At 44.7% G+C, this 21,461-nt stretch overlaps 1 protein-coding gene across 3 annotated transcripts in view; it reads left to right on the top strand.

Annotated features, from left to right (window-relative positions):
* Positions 1-16,407: 16,407 nt before the first annotated feature.
* Positions 16,408-21,461, top strand: part of SLC6A13 (solute carrier family 6 member 13) — a 37,106-nt gene continuing 32,052 nt past the window's right edge. For 2 of the 3 annotated variants that reach the window (XM_059404961.1, XM_059404960.1), the window contains exons 1-2: positions 16,408-16,497; positions 19,172-19,378. In XM_059404961.1, the coding sequence (XP_059260944.1) occupies positions 19,177-19,378 (202 nt within the window). In that variant the 5' untranslated portion in view covers positions 16,408-16,497; positions 19,172-19,176. Of the gene's footprint in view, positions 16,498-19,171; positions 19,379-21,461 lie in introns of those variants that run through there. The other variant, XM_059404963.1, reaches the window with a different exon arrangement.

Raw genomic sequence — 21,461 nt, 5'->3', positions numbered from 1 at the left:
TATGTTTGAGTTGCCATGCCCTCATCCACATTGCCTCCCATTAAAGAACAAAAATTCAACTGAGTAAATATGAAGATCTGATTGGCTTATTAAATGATTCATGAGGACAGCATCCTATCTAGCCAAGTTAAGAGGGAAGCTCTGAGGACCTGTACAAAATGGAAATTTTTTTATGGGAAGGAGGGTGGGGCAATGATGTTATTAGCAAAAAAAAAAAAAAAAAAAAAAAAAAAAAAAAAAAAAAAAAAAAAAAGCATTTCAGAGAAGGTCAAACAGTTTCCCTTAGGAGGAAGATCAGGAGGTCTCAAGCTGACTACCATATCTTCTATTGGGGAGGGGGGGGATAGAGAGGACCCATGTGACAGATTACTTCACTGATGCTCACCAGAAAACTCCTAACTGACTGATTATGACTACTTCTCTGAGGGAGGCTGAAACTGCATTAGATTAGGTATTAAGTCCCAGTTTGGTGATTTGGCCTGACACAAGTGACTCCATGTTGGGCCTATGGTTGTCTTTTGAAAAGTCCTCATTCTTTGAAATTCAGCTCATCCCCAAAACTCTTTTGAGAAGTCTTCAGATTAATCCTTTCCTCCTAATCTGATTTAGGTGTCCTTTCATGGAGCTGATAGCATTTTAGATTATACAGTGGTTCACAAAGTGTGGTCTCTGAACCAGCAGTATCAGCAACACTTGGGAATGTGTTTAGAAATCCACATTCTTGGGCGCCTGGGTGGCTCAGTGGGTTAAGCCGCTGCCTTCGGCTCAGGTCATGATCTCAGGGTCCTGAGATTGAGTCCTGCATCAGGCTCTCTGCTCAGCAGGGAGCCTGCTTCCTTCTCTCTCTCTTCTCTCTCTCTCTCTCTGCCTGCCTCTCTGCCTACTTGTGATCTCTCTCTGTCAAATAAAAAAAAAGTCTTTATAAAAAATAAATAAATAAAAATTAAAAAAAGAAATGCACATTCTTGGGCCTTGCCCCAGACATTTTGAATCAAAACCCTGGGGGCAGGGCCCAAAACCTGCATCTTAACAAGCCCTCCAGTTTGTTGCGAAGTTTGCCGAAATTCGAGAACCACTAAACTGCATCATAGTCACTATATTTATATCTCCAGCTTCTAGCACAATGCTTAGAACAAGTTTATTGTAAAGATTTTCCTTATAGGGGCGCCTGGGTGGCTCAGTCGTGAAGCAGTTGCTTTCGGCTCAGGTCATGATCCCAGGATCCTGGATTCGAGCCCCACATTGGGCTCCCTGGAAGCCTGCTTCTCCCTCTCCGACTCCCGCTGCTTGTGTTCCCTCTCTTGCTGTCTCTCTCTGTCAAATAAATGAATAAAATCTTAAAAAAAAAAAAAAAAAGAATCTTTAAAAGATCTTCCTTATAAAGAACTAAAATCCGTCTTCCTGTAGCCTCATACTTTAATCCTGATTCCTTTAAGGACATGAAAAACTAGTCTGACTGTCTCTGTTTTGGCAGCATTTCAATATTTGACAATGACCGTTATTTTTACCTCCCCACCCCTCACCATCAATCTTCTGGCTTAATATTAATTCTTTCTCATGTGCTATGACTTTGAGTCTCTTCAAACTCAAACTCACTGGATTTATCTGAACGAAGTCCAACTTTGTATCTATCTTAAATATATATTCAGAGCATCCTTTTAGCTTTCAAGCTACAATTCTAAAGGTGAAACTGGATATGTAGTGTCACCCCAACACAGTGGACTTCATGATCGATACGACTAACATTCCTTTTGCACAGTTGGACACGTACACTGGAAACCAGAGGTGGTCCAAAGCTCTGTCTGTTACCTATCTCAAAGAATCTGGCCTTGGTAACAGGAAAGTAATTCTCTAAGGTGGTCTCCTAGAACTGAGTTGGTGGTTCTCAGCCCTGATAGCACACTGGAATATTCGGGAGAGCTTTAGAAATCCATCCCTGCCCCTCCCACCCCCAAATCAGTTGAATCAAAGTGTCTTAGAGTAGAACCCAGGCGCCAGTATTTTTTGGAACAGATTCTTTGAGATAGGATACCATGAAATTCAAAGACTCTTAATAAATTTACAGTATTATGCAACCATCACCACAGTCTAACTTTAGAATGTTTCCATTACCCCGAAAAGAAGCTTCATGCCTCTTCAAAGTCATCCCATTTCCACTCCCAACTCCCAGCAGCCGCCAGTCTACTTAATGTCTCCATAGCTTTGCCTTTTCTAAACTCAAGCATTAGGATTAAAAAAAAAAAAAAAAGTTTCCAGGTGATTTTAATAATGCAGCCAAAGGTTCAGAACCACATTTCTAAATGCATTGTAGGGAGTCTTAATTATTATTATTTTTTTAAAAGATTTTATTTATTTATTTGACAGACAGAAATCACAAGGAGGCAGAGAAGCAGGCAGAGAGAGAAGGAGGAAAGCAGGCTCCCTGCTGAGCAGAGAGCCCCATATGGGGCTTGATCCCAGGACCCTGAGATCATGACCTGAGCCGAAGGCAGCGGCTTAACCCACTGAGCCACCCAGGCGCCCCTGTCTTAATTATTTTTAAGGGCTGTGTATCATAAGAATAGTTCACATATTTTCATGTGTGTGTCTCCCACCTACGCCAGTGTATTCACCCATCTAGTATGACAAGATCATTAATTTGAACAGAACTTAATAGACCATTCTATTGTTTTCCTTTTATACTTCTTAGAATCATAATTAAAATTGCTGGGAGGGGCGCCTGGGTGATCTCTCTCTGTCAAATAAATAAATAAAATCTTAAACAACAACAACAAAAAACAAAAACAAAACAAAACAAAAAAAATTGCTGGGATACCTGGGTGGCTCAGTTGGTTAAACATCTGCCTTTGGCTCAGGTCATGATCCCAGGGTCCTGGGATCGAGTTCCCATTGGGCTGCTTGCTTAGCTGGGAGCCTGCTTCTCCCTCTGCCTCTGCCTGTCGCTCCCCTGCCTGTGCTCTCTCTCCCCCTCTCTCTCTCTCTGGCAAATAAATAAATAAATCTATCTTAAAAAAAAATTGATTCCCATGCTTTCCCCCAAGCTATTTTAAAACATGTCTAGTCTGCTTTTCTCCCTTTTGCTTGTAAATTACCAGTGACAGAGGTGATCTCAGGAGCATTCTCCCTGAGATAATGTAGTCTCCAGAAAAGACTACAACATACTGCTATTGATCCCATCCATGAACTTGTTTTCCTTTCAGTGTCTTTCACATTGGTGTTTTTTCATGTTTTTTCACTAAATGTTTTCTGTTTAACTTCTCTGCCAAATATAGATTTTTGCACTAGTACTTCCAAAAATGTTTTGAAGAAAATGTATTTCCGTTTTTTATTTTTTATTTTTATTTTTGTTTTTTGTGCTTTTTTTTTCCTAATAGCACAGAGGTGCCTGGGTGGCTCAGTTAAGTGTCTGACTCTTGATTATGGCTCAGGCCATGCATGATATCAGGGTCATGAGATCAAGCCCTGCACTGGGCTCTGCCCTTGGCATGGAGTCTGCTTGTCCCTTTCTCTATGCTCCTCCCCACTCCTCTCTCTCCAATAAACAAACAAATAAAGTCTTTAAAAAATTTTATTTTGTTATTATTTTTAAAGATTTTATTTATTCATTTGACACACAGGGAGAGCGAGAGAGGGAACACATGCAGGAGGAGTGGGAGAGGGAGAAGCAGGCTTCCCACTGAGCAGGGAGCCAGATGGAGGGCTGGATCCTGGGGCTCTGAGATCATGACCTGAGCTGAAGGCAGACACTTAATGACTGAGTGACCCAGGGACCCCAAATCTTTATAAAAATTTAAAAAACATTAAAAATGGTACATGCACATTTGTTTAAGAAAAATATTAAGAATAAATGAAAAATGACCCTCCACCAAAAAATGAGTACTGTTAAGATTTAACCAGATTTACTTCCTGATAGTTATCTGTCCATATTTATATAGGGATATACACAAATATGTACAGCTTTACATAAATGAGGTCACACTCTGTTGCTTTGTAACTGCTTCTTTTACTTAATAAGAGCATTCGAGCATTCGTAGAAGACAAATATACAGATTTGTATTCTTTTTTTTTTTTTTAAGATTTTTATTTATTTATTTGACAGAGAGAGAGAGAGATCACAAGTAGGCAGAGAGGCAGGCAGAGAGAGAAGAGGAAGCAGGCTCCCGCTGAGCAGAGAGCCTGATGTGGGGCTTGATCCCAGCACCCGGAGATCATGACCTGAGCCGAAGGCAGAGGCTTAACTCACTGAGCCACCCAGGCACCCCCAGATTTGTATTCTTTTTAATGGCTATATAGTTTTGCATAATATGGAATCTTAATGATTTTTAAGAGTTATGTATATCGAGGACACTATTTCTTTGTCTTGTGTTGCAAATTTTTGATGACTTTGTTATTAGTCTTTTATTCTTACTATTTTTTACTTTATAAAAGTTATTATTTTATAATGTAAACTTCTTTAGTTTTATAATTCCTGGTTTTCCTGACATTCTTAGAATGACTTCTACAAGATAATAAAAATACCTCTGTGATTTTTGCTTACTACATTTCTAGTTTTATTATCTATACTAAATTTTTGTTCCATCCTGAATTAATTGGTGTGAAAAATGACAAATTTTTTTAGATTATTCCTCTGTCAACTACATTTCTTAAGTTTCTTACTGCATACTCATTCACTCTTCAAAGTACTTGAGCATTGGCTTTGCATTTCTTTTCTTTCTTTTAAAGAGTTTATTTATTTGTCAGAGAGAGAGAGAGAGAGCACAAGCAGGCAGAAGGAGAAACAGGCTCCCCTGCTGAGCAGGGAGCCTGATGTGGGACTCAATCCCAGGACCCTGGGATCATGACCCAAGCTGAAGGCAGATGCTTAACCAACTGAGTCACGCAGGCACCCCGCAGATGTTAGTCTTATGTAATCATGTACATCTAATCACATATGTCCCGTCACTTTTGCTGTGATCTGTTGGTTAGAACTAAGAGGTCCAGCTCCTGCTCAAGGGGAGAGGCAGTGATTGTGTGGGGGCCACCTTACATCTGTCTGCCCCCCCCCACACACACAGTGAGGGTGAGTAATTCGCTGCATCAGTTTAAGACTGACATTGCCTGAGAAAAGAAACTTCCTTAGGCTAAGCAACATTCACAGTTTCCGTACTTTCCTATTCAAGTTAGATTGTAAAAGAAAAGCATAATGGCTTTGTTTTTCTAATGTTCATGAGAAAGAAAAGTAGTAGTTTTTTCACTTGGGCTTAACTTCTATAAGACTACTGCAATTTGAAGTAATTATAATTGCCCTTTGGCCAATCTCCTCCTGCATTCAGTGGAACAAATCTTTCCCACTTCTTAGAGCAGTAAAAATCTCCAGTTCACATCATATCTATTCCTATGTGTTCTGAGTTCCTTGACCCTCTTGGTAGTTCTCTTCTGAACACATTCCAGATTGTTCCTATCCTTTTTAATGTCTATGCAAAGCATTTTTTTAATCTTTAAGCTGTAATTCTGGAGGAAGGAGTCAAATCTCCTTGGATTTCTTAATTCATAAGATTCACAGGATGCATAGCAGAGAGTCTTTGCAAATTTGCCTCCTCTCCATGCATTTTCTTGTCTTCTGTAGCCTCGTGCTTTTGGAGGCTGTGAGCAATAGTTGCTGTACTTTCCATTCCTAATTTTCATTCACAAATATGGAAATGTGAGGATTCCCTCATCATTGTAATTACACTCCTATTTTCCTAAATACCCTGAGAGTTTCTATTTTGTTCCTAGGGATGGTTTAGTTGGGAGTTTCTTGTAAACTGCCTTCTTGAAGTGTGGTAATAAAAGATAGGAGACAAGGGACTAGAAGAAGAATTCAGACTTTTAAAAGTTCTCATCCCAAGTTTGAAAATTAATAGTAATTTCTTTTGAAGGTAGTAAGATTTCCATCTGTGCTACTGATGGGTGATTCCTTTATAGGAATCACCTGGAGAGCTTTTTCTACCTCAGCAAGGGCATGAGTCAGTGCTGGCTTTCTGTGTTGTTTTGTAGTTTTTTTCTGGGATATATTTAATATTCTGCTTTAAATTCTATGCATACACACACATATATACATATATCCTAAATCATGTCTGAGAATGACATAGCCCTAACATTTCCAGGCATCCGAATGTCATTTTTTCCATGCTTCTAGTGCTAATACAATAGCATTTAAATCATTTCTAAACATGTTCTAAACAGTTCTAAAACGTGGCTACTGCTTGCATGAAAAATGTGTTGGGGAAATATTATGTATAAACAGCCTAGTTCCACCTTGTTTTTTCTAATATTACTAATTAAGCACCATTGTACAATGAAATATTTGTTTACCAAGCAAAGCTTTGTCTGGTGTGTAGGGTGTGTTGAGACTATGGAGGATGATGAATGGACAGGTGGAGGGAGAAGGAGATGCTGGCTTAAGTACACATGATATTGCCAGGTTTGAAGGTGTTTCTCTGTTAAGCTGTGTCTTTCCATAGCTGTATCTGCGCCTTCTCTGCTTTACAGAGATCTTGGACTTCTGCCTTCCAGGTTATCCATTTCTTTCATCGCACTAAAATTTGCTCTTCCCTCCTTCTGCATTTATAGCCTTTCTTTTTGCCTCCTTCATGCACCTGCCATTGGTCACCTGGTAGGACCTACCACCTGATTTCAACAGTCACTTCTTCAGGCTTCTGCTCCTTGGTTTGCGGGTGTGTATGTGGGATTCCTCCAATGCTGGATTTTTCTTTTGGTGGAAACCAAGAACTGAGCCACTGTTGACGCAAACACAATCCGAATGGGTCAGTGGTGATAGGGCATGGTGGAATCACGGGGACGTTTGGGACACTCCGGCTTCACAGATATGTTATGAACCTGGAGAGCTTCCAGAGGACAGCAGTGAAAACAGTGGGTGGAGTAAGGAAGGAGAGCTCTTGGAAAAGATGAAAGGATTTAGGGTTATTTATCTTGGAGAAGAAAGGGCTGAGGGTGGCTTTCAAAAAGATTTCAAATATAAGGCCAGCTGCAGAACATCTTTCTTGAGGGTGGAATGAGAAATAAGATTGCTGCAGCGAGGGGATTTTGGCTATAGAGGTTTTCAGCTTGCGCTGCCCATTAGAATCATCCGGGGAGCTTTAAAGAAAAAAAAAAAAAGTCAATGGCCAAGGGGTGACTGGGTGGCTCAGTTGGGTCTGACTTTGGCTCAGGTTGTGATCTCGGGTCCTGGGAGGGGGTCCGACTTAGGAGTCGGAATCCCTGCTCAGCGAGGAACCTGCGTTTCCCTCTCTCTCTCTGCCCCCACCCCTGCTCATGTGCACTTGAGTTCTCACTCTCTTTCAAATAAATAAAATCTAAAAAAAAAAAAAAAAGTCAATGGCCAAGCTGCACTTCAGAACAATGAAATGAGAATCTAGAGTTGGGAACCAAGTGTCAGCAATTTTTAAAATGTTTCCCAGGTGATTCCAATGGGCAAACAAGGTTAAAAGTGAAGATAACTGGTCCTTACCTGCTAAGACTGATGTGATTTGAGAGGGGACTCTGAGTGGAGTGTATGGTCTTCCTATTTAGAAATGGTTTGCGAATGTAACAGACGCTTAGCTTCTTTGGGTGTGGATAGATAGGTATAGATACATCTGCACAGGTATCTGTCTGTATCTACATCTATCTGTCTGTCTGCCTGTCCGTCTTTATATCCCTTAGAGGTAGGTTTTGATGGGGTAGCCTTCTTTAGATGCGGTAGTTCTCAATCAAGATCATCTTTGTGAGAATCAGGGTGAGTGAACAATAGGATCACATTGCAGAGCTTTAAAAATACAGAACTATCTGGAACGCACCCCATTCAGAAGAACAAATCAAAATCTCTTTGATGGAACCCAAACTATAAATTTATATATGTTATAGATAATATGTATATTGTTACATGTATATTATGTATATATGTATATTACATATATAATATGTATATATAGCTAGATTGATATCTATATATCTATCTACATCTATGTAGTTAAATATAGCTATCTTCAAATTCATATAGCCCTATGGATGATTCTGATGTACAGTCAGTGCTGGGAATCACTTTTTTTGGGGGGGGGATCACTTTCTAGGGAAGGATCACATCCTCCTGATTTCCACCTCTCATGAACATCTGCTGTGGGAAAGACACTGCAGATTTTTTTTTTAAAGATTTTATTTATTTATTTGACAGACAGAGATCACAAGTAGGCAGAGAGGCAGGCAGAGAGAGAGGAGGAAGCAGGCTCCCTGCCGAGCAGAGAGCCCGATGTGGGGCTCGATCCCAGGACCCTGGGATCATGACCTGAGCAGAGGCTTTAACCCACTGAGCCACCCAGGCTCCCCGACACTGCAGATTTTGATGGCATTAACTTTGCCCTGAAAAACACCCCAGGCTGTGCAACTGGGAAGAATTCTCCATCCACCTCCGGTTGCCTCCTTTCCCAGTTACACACCTGCTTCCCTGAAGTGGATCAGCCAGCAGGCAGGCATCAAGAACCTCCCGCGTGCCTAACACTATGTATTCTTTGAGAATAGAGAAAAAGAAGTAGTTCTTCCCACTTAAGGACTTCACAAACTCTTGCACTGAAACTCATTAGGAAACACACACAAGAGATTGTTGGATTAAATGGTACGGACAGCTGGGGGCGCCTAGGGGGCGCAGTCGGTTAACTGTCTGACTCTTGGTTTCAGCTCAAGTCCCCATCTCAGGATCTTAAGATCCATCCCCGCATCAGGCTCTGTGCTCAGTGGGGAGTCTGCTTGGAACTCGCGCTCTCCCTCCCACTCGTGCTCTTTCTTGCCCTCTCTCACTCTTCCTTGCGCTCAAATATATAAATCTTTAAATGGTACAGGCTGCCACAGAAGTCCAGTTCTGAGGAAGACTTCATGGAAAGTGTGGGATTTGAGCTGGTCTTAAAGAGCAGGTAGGATCTGGAGTGAATGTGGGAAAGTAGACCAGGCGAGACTTTGAGAAAAAGCATTTGCCGGGAGGGGAGGACCGTGTTTGAAAGGAGAGGGAGGCAAAGTTGGCAGGAGTGCATGGACCAGATTCTCACACACATGACTGTGGGCCACAATGGTAAACATTCTAACAAGCTGACACCCTCCTAGAGTGGTTGAGTTCTTAGTGTCAAAGAAGGATTTGCAGAAACCCCTTAGGGAGGTTATCCTCTCTTAATCCTTTCTTTCCTAGCTGACACAAGGCCCACGGAAGCAAGCTTTCCTCTAGACTCTCTGGTAATGCTTTGTGATTTCTGATTCAGAAGATTTTACATATTAATCTTAGAAGAATCGAGAGGAAAATGGCCAAATGATGTCAGTCTATTCTAGAAATTTCTTTTTCCATTTTTTTTTTTTAAAGATTTATTTATTTATTTGACAGAGAGAGATCACAAGTAGGCAGAGAGGCAGGAAGAGAGAGAGGAGGAAGCAGGCTCCCTGCTGAGCAGAGAACCCGATGTGGGACTCGATCCCAGGACCCTGAGATCATGACCTGAGCTGAAGGCAGCGGCTTAACCCACTGAGCCACCCAGGCGCCCTCTTTTTCCATTTTCTTAATGGAGGGAGTTGGAGTGAGATGTAACAAGAGTGAAGGCTGGGGTAGGGCTACTTGTTTGGAGGCTTGAGAACAGGGGAAAGTGCATGTGAGAAGCTGGGGCCACGGCCTCTGAGAGCAAACTCTTTTGGGTTCCCTTTCCCTCTCTGGATGAAGAAAAGAGTCCTCAGCTGTGAGAGGTGAGATCATGGGCGCATCTCTAGTTCTATATCCATCGGCAAGTGATCAGGGCATTGATGTACGCCCTTGCCTATCACAAATAAATGCCTGCAGTATTGTGGAAAAATGTTCAGCATAAAAGACTGTACAGAGGTTGAAATTGTTCTTTCTACACATGGTCCCTCTGCCCTAATCTCTCACCGTGGCTCTGGGCTATCGTGTGAGGGTGTCGAAGCTATGTTGAGAATTCCTCCATTCAGTCAGAGCCCCTTATCGCTCACTGTTCATCAGCCAGGAGTTTCCTGCTGAGGCTAGTTACCTAAATGTTGCAAACTCTACTCTCTGTGTATTCTGAGGATCCGATGAGAAACCTGGGAAACGGGGATCAGAAGAAACTGGATACGATTGGAAAAGAACAATTTTCTGGAGTTAAAGAAGAAAGTCACGATTTTTCCTTCTTTGCTCAGGAAGGTAGAGCAGTGGGGGACGATTGTACACACAGCTGGGTAGGAGACTTGCCTCTAAGTAGATTGTTAAAATAGTTCAGGTCTGATGAAGTTTTCAGTGAAAGGAGTATTTTTTTTCTTGTCATTTCATTATCTACCTCTCTCCTAAGAGAGCTCTGTTTAATCCCCTGGGCCAGCGATAGCCCAAACAAACACAGAGCCAGAGCTGTGCTCCGTAGCCTTTTTCTTGTCTTTTTTTTTCCTCCTGGAGTTAAAGTGTAGCCTGGTAGCTGTAAGTAGTGGACTTTGAAATCTCACAAGCCTGAGTTCAAATTCTGCCTCTAACATTTTTTTAGTTACATGAGCTTAATTAAGAAAGTCATCTCCTTTCTGGGTATTTAATTAATTGATTAATTTACTGGGTCTCTCTCTCTTTTTTAAGTTTTTATTTATTTGACACAGAGAGAGAGAGACAGTGAGAAAGGAAACACAAGCAGGGGGAGTGGAAGAGGGAGAAGCAGGCTTCCTGCTGAGCAAAGAGCCTTATGTGGGGCTCGATCCCAGGAATCTAGGATCAGGACCCAAGCGGAAGGCAGAGGCTTAACAACTGAGCCACCCCAGCACCCCACTGGCTCTCATTTTTTAAGAGGTCATACTAGTAATCTCTGTTATCTCTCCTGAACAGATGGGGCCCCCAAATGTGGGGGCACCCGCTTGGGGGGAAGCCAGCAGTACAGGAGGTGAGGGAATTCACCGGAGGCGGAACAAAGAAGTTGGAGGTTTATTGAAGACAGGGGAAGGGAGCCGAGGGCAGGATAGCAGAGGAGGGGCGGTGTGGTACGAGGCAGTGGGTCGGGGCTGTATTTAAGGGGAGAGGGTGAGGAGGTATGGGAACCTATGGAATCCTCCTTTTTTGGTCCAGGTGTAAGTAACACATTCGTCAGCTTGGGCTTATGGGTATCTTGAGGTGGGTCACCCGATGGGCCTGTCTGTATTCAGCCAGCGTGGTTAGGGCTCTGTGGGGGTTCCCATCATTCAAGCCTCTTGCCCCAAAGTGGCATCTACATCTGTTTCAGAGGTTTATTCTGAGGATAAAATTAGATGGCACACGTGTAGCACTCACTCAGCACAGTGCCTGGCACGTTGGAAGCGTCCAATAAATGAAGAACAGCGACGACTGCTATTAACATTCTTCGTCTTAAGTTTTATTTCTTTAAGTCCTTGGGCTTCGAGAGTTCAGGCTATCCTCCCTGGAATCCAACCCAGCACCTGAGAACGGACTTCCGCGTGTTCAGGACGCCTGTCGTCCCAGGGATTTCCCCAGCGGGATCCAGTGCTTGGGCAGCAATAGTCAGGGAGCAAAACATGAAAAAAAGCCTTTTTTATTTTAAATTAATTTTAGACTGAAGGAAATGTTGCAAAAATAGTACAGTTTCCGTCACCATCTTATCCAACCAGACCACGATTGTCAGAACAGGAACCTAGTGTGGGCGGAGCGCCATCAGCCTGAAGGCCTTCTGTACATGGCACCGGTTTTGACACTGGTCAGTGGCCCTTTTATGTTCTAGCATTCAGTCTAGGACCCTTGGGAGGATCCCAGGGGACATGTGAATGTTACTTCCCCTCGGTCTCCTGAGGCCTAAAACAATCTCTGTCTCCTTGTCAGTTATTTGGTCCAGTGTCCCCCTCTGGCTTTGTCTTAGGTTTCCTCATGACTAAACTGCATTTTTGGCAGGAGCGTGGTTGTGTTTTTCTTAGTACATCATTTCCTCGGTTCGTGATATGGATAGCAGTATGTCTTATTACAAGAGATGCTGGCCTGGGCCACTTGGTTATGGTGGTTTCTGTCTGACGTCTCCACCATGAAGTGACTCTCTCTTTGTAGATAATAAATATCTTGGAGGAGATGCTTCGAGACTATGTAAACTTCTCACCCATTCATTTTAGCAGTCATCGGTAGATCTTGTCTCCAACAAGGATTACAGTGGGGTTTGTCTAGTGGTGAGTTTCTATTTCTTGCTTTCCTTCTACTTTTATTAATTAGAATTCTACTGTACAGAAGAGCTGCCCTTTTCCTCCCATTCATTTATTTGATTGATTATTTATTTTATTAGCATGGGTTTGTGAATATATTTCATTCTTTGGGTTAAAATCCAGTACCATCCTTATTCACTTTGTGGCTTGAATTGTTCCAGTTTTAGCAAAACTATAATTTGTGGAGTTGATTCCACTTGTTCTTTTCTTTTTTTCTTTGAAAAATTTTATTTATTTATTTGACGGACAGAGATCACAAGTAGGCAGAGAGGCAGGCAGAGAGAGAGGAGGAAGCAGTCTCCCCGCTGAGCAGAGGGTCTGATGCTCAATCCCAGGACCCTGGGATCATGACCCGAGCCGAAGGCAGAGGCTTTAACCCACTGAGCCACCCAGGCGCCCCTCCTCTTGTTCTTTTCTTCTCTTTCAGATATTTGAAAAGAGATCGAAAAGGTCAATAGGTTCCTCACCTCTGTGGTTAAAGAGAACTATGCCTATTAATTGTTTTTAAAGGATTTTATTTATTTATTTACTTGAGAGAAGAGGGAGCAAGAGAAAGCACAAGCAGGGTGGTGGCAGAGGGAGAAGTGGACTCCCCGCTGAGCAGGGAGCCTGATGCGGGACTCCATCCCAGGACCTTGGGGTTATGACCTGAACCAAAGGCAGACGCTTAACAACTGAGCCACCCAGGTGCCCCAGTGCCTGTTCATTTAAAGATCTCTCTCCACTTTCTTCATTAACTCATTCCAATGTTGAAACTGGTGTTGCTCAGAAATATTCTTTTCGAGATGAATCATGCTCATTTGAAAATTTTTTTACCCTTGTGCCACTCCTAGTAGAGAGAAAAAAAAATGCTGGCAGAGTATATAATGGCATATTGACATTGAAATATGCCGGGATCAACGGGCTAGAAGCCAAGACCTGCCAGGCCCACTTTCTCCATGGTTCACTCTATTTCTGTTTGAGGACCACATCCTTCCATTAACCTAACAGTCCGAGTCTTAGAACCATCACGGCCTCTTGAGTGAGAACTCTTGAAAACTGACTCTCATGTTCCCTATTTTCAGGTTTCCTGACCCGGGAGGGCAAAGGCTGATGGCTAAGTGAGGTAGAAGCAAGGCTAGTCCTGCCTGATTTGTGCTAAACCCCAGACAGGGAGTTGTGAGCAACTGTCACTCATTTACCAGCGATTTTCAAACGTTGTAAAAATTGGTCAACCTAAACAGGGCAGAAGACTTACAGCACCAGTTCCTACTTTACAGAGAAAAAGAAATTGGGGATAACAAAGATTTGGAGAGGAACAAAACAGCAATCAAAATGATAATACGTAGGAGTGCCTGGCTGACTCAGTCAGTGGAATGAGCGGCTCTGTCTCAGAGATGTAAGTTTGAGCCCCACGGTGAGTGTACAGATTACTTAAAAAATAAAATATTAAAAAGGTAAAATGTAAGTGGTTATGTAAAAACAACAGGATCAACAAGCAAAACTGAACATTCCTTTGTACAAGGGCAGCAACTCTAAACGACTCTAATTCAAGGCTGAAGGAACTCAGCCTGATCCTGATGGTGCCCTGGTCACTGGGAGTCTTTCCTGGAAACAGGGAACCCTAGTTCTTGCACATAGAGGGCGTAAGAGAGGCTGTGCAACATTGCTGATGGCTGTCTGGTGTCCTAACTTAGAATACTATTCCTATATCCATCTGAGGTTCAGTACACTCCAGTTACCTGGTCATTTTAGAGCACAAATACTAGAGTTTGTAATGATTAGCAGCTCAGTTCATAGGTCATTAGTAAGTAGCACTTGATGGTAAGTAAAAACAGAAGTTAACAGCATTACCTTTGAAAATGGAGTTTTTTGCATGAGTTTGCAACCTCTCTGGGAGAACACTTTTGGTCTCTTGTTTAACAGTTAAATAAGATGGAGGGATGGTCAGAAGGGGAGAGAAGAGCAGCAGAAACACAGGAATAATTGTCTCTGTGAGGCTCCCTGGGTTTTTTTTTTTTTTTTTTTTTCCATAGATTTATTTATTTATTTGAGAGAGAGAGAGAGAGAGCTGAGCTGGCAGCCAGGGATGGGGTTCCATCCCATGACCCTGGGATCTTGACCTGAGCTGAAAGCAAATGCTTAACTGACTGAGCCATCCAGGCACCCCCAGGCACCTTTGTGTATCCCATTCAGTCATCCACCCCAAGCCCCGCCCCCAGCCCCAGACTCTTACTGTCTGGCCTGAGCCCAGCTTTGCTCAGGGGTCTCTGGATCTCATCTCCTTCAGGAAACCTTCCCTGCTCACTGTGAATGATTTCCTAAGGATCAATACCAGCTACCATTCGAAGGCTTGCTACCCATGGACTGGGCCCTTCACATATGCTCGTTACCTGCCAAAACCTCACTCAACCCTGCAAGGTAAGGAGCAGGCACACCTTTTTATAGATTTTTCAAAAGCAAGTTGTGGTGTTGTTGTTTTTATAACGTTAGTTTTTTTTATTTTTTTTTTAAGATTTTATTTATTTATTTGACACAGAGAGAGACTGTGAGAGCAGGAACACAAGCAGGGGGAGTGGGAGTGGAAAAGCAGGGGGAGGGGGAGAGGGAAAGCACACTGCCCACAGAGAACCTGAGGTGGCGCTGCATCCCAGGACCCTGGGATCGTGAGCTGAGCCAAAGGCGTTTGCTTAACCCACTGAGCCACCCAGGCGCCTGAGAACAAGGTTTTTGAGCAACAAGGCCACAACACGGAAAGTGATGGAGCGGGGACTCCGCTCTGGATCATCTGGCCTCGGCACCCAGGGCGCATCCGGGCCCAGCATGCATCCCACGGGGCGTTCGGTGTTGGGCCGGTGCTCTGCCGCCCCACTCTGCTCCTGCCCTGACGCGGAGTGCGAAACGCCGGGGACTGGACGCTGCCGCCTCCTCTTCCCAGCCAGCTCTTCCGCTTAGGATGAGTTTAGGGCTTAAGCTTGGCACTTTCTTCTCTTTATTGGTTTAAAAAATCGTTAAAAAAAAAAAATCGAAACTAGTACATTGTTTAACAATCCAAAAAATCGAAAACAGAAGTGAAAAATGTCCCGTACTTCATGTTTCATTTCCGGGCCCCAACCCTACTCTCCAGATAGAACTAGTATTAATTGTTTTGACTTTCCCATATGTATATAAATGCGCAAATGAGGGGCCAGGATGGCTCATTCCGTGAAGCCTCTGACTTGGGCTCGAGTCATGGCCTCAGGGTCATGGGATCCAGCCCCAGCTCCGCACTGGGCCACTGGTGGGGCGACCTACTCAGCGGGGAGTCGGCTTCACCCTCTGCTCCTCCTCCCAGCTCCTGCTTTCTCACTTTCAAATAAATAAATAAAATCTTTAAAAAATCTGTGTGTGAGGGCGTTTTTCTGACTTCTCAGATTTCTATAATCTACGTATTTTTATTCCTTTTTTTCTGACAAAAGTCTCCCTTTATTGAATTTTATGCCTATAATTTTGCCAGTAAAACAAAAAGTAAAAAATAAATAGTAGCGTACAACCTGCAAAAATGATAACTGATTTTTTTTTTCATTCCATTAGTGTATTTTTTTATTGAGTTATAGTTGATTCACAACATGACATTAATTTCAGGTGCCCGTATATATCTTTATTCCTTTTTTTTTTTTTAAGATTTTATTTATTTGACAGACAGAGATCACAAGTAGGCAGAGAGGCAGGCAGAGAGAAAGGAGGAAGCAAGCTCCCTGCAGAGCAGAGAGCCGGATGCAGGGGCGGGATCCATCGTAGGACCCTGGGATCATGACCTGAGCTGAAGGCAGAGGCTTTAACCCACTGAGCCACCCAGGCGCCCCCATGTATCTTTATTCTTAATCATGGTCCACACCAAATCATAAACTGCAGAATGCTTAGAGAAATGCACATTCAATTTACTGGGCACCTGACCAAAGGAACACCTATTCCTGATGGGAGTATAGGAGCGCTGGAGCCAGAGAAAGGGTGGAAGGCAGAATCCCTCTAAGGAGACCCTGAGGTGGCCAGAGGAAAGAGCTTGTGAGGTCTGGGGAAGACTGCCTGCTGCCCGGCCTCTCAAGCAACTGGCCTGACCTGCCAGGGTGCGCTCGCACTCCCGGGGCTGTGAGTTGTCTGGTGCTCAGGGGAGGGAACGTGGAGGGGGGCAGGCAGGAGGCGGAATGTGGGCTGGGCCAAGTTTAGAATTACAAGTGCGGCAGAGGAGTTGGAACCACACTTTAAATAGCCAGCACCTTCCCCTTCCCCCTTAGATCATTCTTTCCCCCACCCCACTGGACCTCTGGCAGCAAGCACACTAAGGTTGGTGACATTTTCTTCTCTCTCTCTCTCTCTCTCTCTCTCTCGCTCTCTTTTTCTTCTGTTTCTGGGTTTCAGACTACAGGTTGGTAAGATCATAGTTCGTACAACCCAAGGATTTTTTGGTTCTCCTAGAAAACAGATCCTGCCACTTCTGTGTGCCTGTGCAAAGACTAGATGCTATATTCTGGGCTTTCTGAAGGTTCAGTGGCCATGGACTTGAGGGCCCATGGGCTTTAGAGGATAAGAACCCTAGACTGAGAGGAAAGAAAGCCTTTCTTTTCTGTGAGATGAGACAATGAACACCTCTTTGGCAATACTGAAAGAAAATAAAAATCTGAGTACTGTTATTCTACGAGGTGCTTTCCTTTATATATATCTAGTGCCTCACTTAGTCCTTCTTGCTTTCACAGATGAGTGAATGGAGACTCAGAGTAGTTAATTCACTTCCCCAGAGTCAGACAGCGAGTGGCACAGCGCAGAGCTAAGGTCTGTGCCGGGCTTGACCAGCTCATGACCTTCTAACTGCAGCACACTACCTCTGAGAGGCACCTTCATAAGGCCAGGGACCCAGGAGAGGCCTGCGGTTTCTTCTAGGGTCTGGGAGGATGAGGGAGGGAGGGAGATAGCATTCCACCATTGGAGGACTCCCATCGGATGGTAAAGAGAGGCTCAGGATGAGCATGAGGCGTTAGACAAGCTTCTTGAAAGGACTGAGGAACCTTCTCGGGACCAGCTGGTTGGGTTTCTCCTTCTTAGCTCAAGATCTCTGCAGCCTATTCCCTAATTTATCAAATGAGTGAAGGTGCCTACTGTTCCTTGACTTTCCTACTGTTCCTTGTTCCAGTCCCTGAGGTGGCCCCCCCCTGGGGAGGCGGAGCCATAGGGGAGCCTGGGCAAGATGAGGCTATCCCTGAGAAAGTTCTGTTAGCATGAATTTTTCCTGAGGTGTATGAAAAAGCCCATTTGCCTTCTTTTCCAGAAAAGGGAGTTATCAGGAGGGAGTTATCAGAAGATGCTACTGAGACATGCTGATCAACCTGGGTAGCCAATGTAATCGAGAGATTTAATGGAAAGAGCAGGGACAGAGTTGGTTCAAGTCCCGCCGATGCCATTATCTCGCTGTAGAGCTACAGACATGTTACCTAACCTCTCTGAGCTGCAGCTCCCTTATTTACAAAGCAGAACTAATATTGCTTACATTTCAGGGTGGCTGTGGATTAAAGGAACCAAATATCTGTAAAGTGCTTAGTAGTAATTGCTCACTAAATGTGAACCATGTCCAGTCTTATCTTTAATCCTGGTAAGAGTCTAGAATAGGGTAGGGAAGCATTTGGACCAGTGTTTCTTTATTTTTTTTTTAATTTTTAAAATTTTAAAAAAGATTTTATTTATTTATTTGACAGAGAGAGAGAGATCACGAGTAGGCAGAGAGGCAGGCGGAGAGCGAGGGAGAAACAGGCTCCCTGCTGAGCAGAGAACCCGATGATACAATGCAGGGCTCGATCCCAGGACCCTGAGATCGTGACCTGAGCCGAAGGCAGAGGCTTAACCCACTGAGCCACCCAGGCACCCCACAGTGTTTCTTTACTAATTTCATGTTTTCTTCTCTACTGTAACAGATTCCTATGTGTAACATCACACAGACACACACACACACACACACACACACACACACACACACACACACGAGCCCATAGTTCATCTTTCTTTTATGTTGACTTCTGAGAGACAAGGAAGGATAGCTGAAAAAATCAGCCCATCTTCTGCAGAATTCCAGGACCCCCTCAGCCTTTCTCATTCCTTGGGAAGGATTTTTTAAGAACTTGCTTTTATTTAAATAGTACAAAATAAATCATGTTCTTTGATGAAAATGTAGGAAATGGAAATAAGGAAAACATTCCTATATTCCAACCATGGAGAGAGAACCATTTTGGTGGCTATCCTAAGCTTCCAATGCATACGCTTTATGAAATATTTCCAAGCATAATGGTATCAAGTATGCTCTTTGATAACTTTTCGCTTCACATATTGTGAGCACTTTTGTTTCATTACCTTTTCTTCTGCAATACAATTTTTGATGATAGTATAAGGCTCCAGGGTCTGTATGTGCCATAATTTATTAACCTATCTATCGCTTTGGGACCTTACGTACTTTCTAATTTTTTGCTGTTGTAAATAATGAACATCTTCAATGCCAAATCTTTACCCACAGTCACAGTTACTTTGCTAGACTAAATTCCTGCAAGGGAAATTGGTGGCCTTGAGGATCTTTTCAACTGTCCCCAGCATACAGAATATAGACACTGAAGGTCATGGTAACACATTCAAAGCGAGCCATAGGCTGGCAGAGAGGAACTTAGACAACCCAGGGGCCATGTGGATTCTTCCATATCCACAAGCCCCCACCCAAGAGGATCTGCCCTGTGTAGCACATGCCTGTACCTCAGTCTCCATGCTTTCTTTCTGAACAGGAAAGGAAGATACATTCTCTGCAGCTATTACTCAGCTGTTACCAGTGAGAGATGCTAAGGAGAACATGGGTCTACAGGCAAGGGGGTAGGAATCTACTTTCTTCCAGTGCACTCATTCCCTTGGGAATCTGCCGGTGAAGGAAGGGGAAGCCTTTCTTCCCAGGATTCCCAGCAGTTAATAGAGCACTTTGCTTCTTTTCCAGGTGGGATGGATAGCAGGGTCTCGAACACAACCAGTAATGGAGAGACAAAGCCAGCATACCCAGTCATGGAAAAGGCGAAGGAAGATGGCACCCTGGAAAGGGGACACTGGAACAACAAGATGGAGTTTGTGCTGTCAGTGGCTGGGGAGATCATTGGTCTCGGCAATGTCTGGAGGTTTCCCTATCTCTGCTACAAAAATGGGGGAGGTGAGAGCCACTGTGCCACCCCACACACCCCTGGAAGGAGGATGTCTCCATCTCCCACACGTACTGCCCCTCTGGGGAGTCCCATGGGTGCACAGAAATGCTGGAGTTGGAAAGACCCTTATGGGTCAGGAAGGACACTGCAGACCTAGGAGATTGAGACCTAGACACATTATGTGACTTTCCCCAGGGCTTTTCTATGTTGCTGTGGCTCCCTAGGAGTATGAACGTAGGTTTGGAACCAGACAGATCAGAGTTTGGACCCTGGCTCTGCTACTTAATCTGTGTGTCATCTTGGGCGAGTCATTTAAGCCTCTCAGAGCCTCAGTGGCTCTCCCTGTAAATTAAGATAGCAGTACCTGCCTTGCAAGCTGCCGTAAGAATCAGTGGTCACGTAGGTCAGGAGCTTAATAAATGGCAGCGATGTTGGAGAAGATGTTGCTACTGAACTGTCCTGTGGTCCTGAAACTCCTTAGTCCGTGTCTCCCTGTATTCCTCTGGCCTGATGCCATTCCTGAAGGCAGTCATTACCCAAGCCCTCCCAGTGTCATAACCTTTGATACCAGCGGCTCTCCCTGAACTTTGCGGGCAGGTGGCATTAACTCCAGGTTCTTTTTGGCTTCCTGCTCCCCCCACCCCATTCCAGCCCGCTGGGGGCAGCTCCGCTCCTGCCCGGCAGCGGTGGTCATTCTCTGACCAGTACCTCACTTTCAGGCAATCCCAGCCCTCTGTGGGAGAGCTCAGAGGGATTTCTCAGGTCCTGAAGCATTCTGGGTGAGCAGTAGGTTAGGAAGATCTCCTTGTTGGTGGGTAAAGCATACAGGTGTTGGGGCTCCCCAGATCCAGTTTGGACGTCTGGGCTGGAGGAAGGGGCAATGGGGAGGTAGGTCACGTGGGGAAATGCTGAGGGCCGTGGTTATTCTGTGGGCCACAGGATTGGCGGGTGCCCCAGCCTAACACCTGTCCTTTTCCTGGGGAGTCGGATCCTCTCAAATGCATGGAGCTCCGCCTCCCAGTGGTTTTGGACAGGGGAGGTGGGAGGGCTGGCTTGGCGCTCTGAAGTCTTGGAGTGCTGTTCTCAGGATCGTGGCAATTGGTGGCCTGGCCTTGGAGTTGGAAGTTAACTTGTATGTTTCCAGAGGGGAGGGATGGGCTGATATGTCCTTTCTCCCCCCGGGGGATTTCTGGCCAGCAGCCTGAAATCACAGGACTTTGTTCTGTGCGGTGTGTGAGGGAAGAAAAGAGGTCTTCCCACTTCCACCCCAGCCTTGGACACTCCACATGCCTCCCTTCAGTGAGCTGGGTGGAGGGACGAGGCTGGTCCAGGGCGGAGGAGGAGTCTGGAGGCTAAGCTGGGCTTTGGGGCTCTGTATCTGGAGCCTAGTAACCAGCTTAGCTCCTCACATGGCAGGAAGATTAGGAGGTGAGCAGCTTTCCCCAAGCCTCTCTGGAATTGGGTAAAGGTTGGCCTGGGAATTAGCGGGAGTGGCACGAAGAGACGGGAGGGAGTGATTTTCAGTGATTTCTGTTGCAAAACCACTGGGCTGAGGAAAGGGAAGCAAAGGGAGCTGTGACCAGGAGCAGTGTGTGTGTGTGCATGTGTGTGTGTGTGTGTGTGTGTGTGTGTGTGTGTGTGTGTGGTGAGGGGGGGCAGAGTGTGGGCTCACCCCATTGAGGGGAGCTTGTCTGGCCGTGTTTGGATCTGAGCTCTGCCTCAGGGCTTTGTGGTAAGTGCGTGCCGGCCCCGGAGAGTGTGAGGCTGGCTTGGGTGGAAATGCAGGCCCAGGAAGAGTAGGGGGTCCCTTGGTTCTTGCCATGGGCTTGTGAGGGAAGGGGGTGGGTGTGCCAGCTTGTTGGCGGCTTCTTCCCTGGATAGCCTTCCAGCGGTGCTGATTCTGACTGGGAGTGGAGACACCTTTTCTGTGTCCTGGATCCAGTCAAACTGTTTAATCCCTAACACTGCCACCCACAGTCTCTTCCCTTGATCAAACGTAGCGCCTTAGGACTCGTCTTTTCCTTGATGGACGACAGCAGCTGGAGGGAAGTGTTCTGAGGGTCTTTGGAGCTAGAGGCTGATGCTCAGGTT

The sequence above is a fragment of the Mustela nigripes genome, chromosome 6, assembly GCF_022355385.1.
Source record: "Mustela nigripes isolate SB6536 chromosome 6, MUSNIG.SB6536, whole genome shotgun sequence".
In the NCBI taxonomy this organism is placed as follows: domain Eukaryota; kingdom Metazoa; phylum Chordata; class Mammalia; order Carnivora; family Mustelidae; genus Mustela; species Mustela nigripes.
The sequence above is the reverse complement of the archived record's forward strand: the minus strand, read 5'-3'. Positions and strand labels throughout refer to the sequence as shown.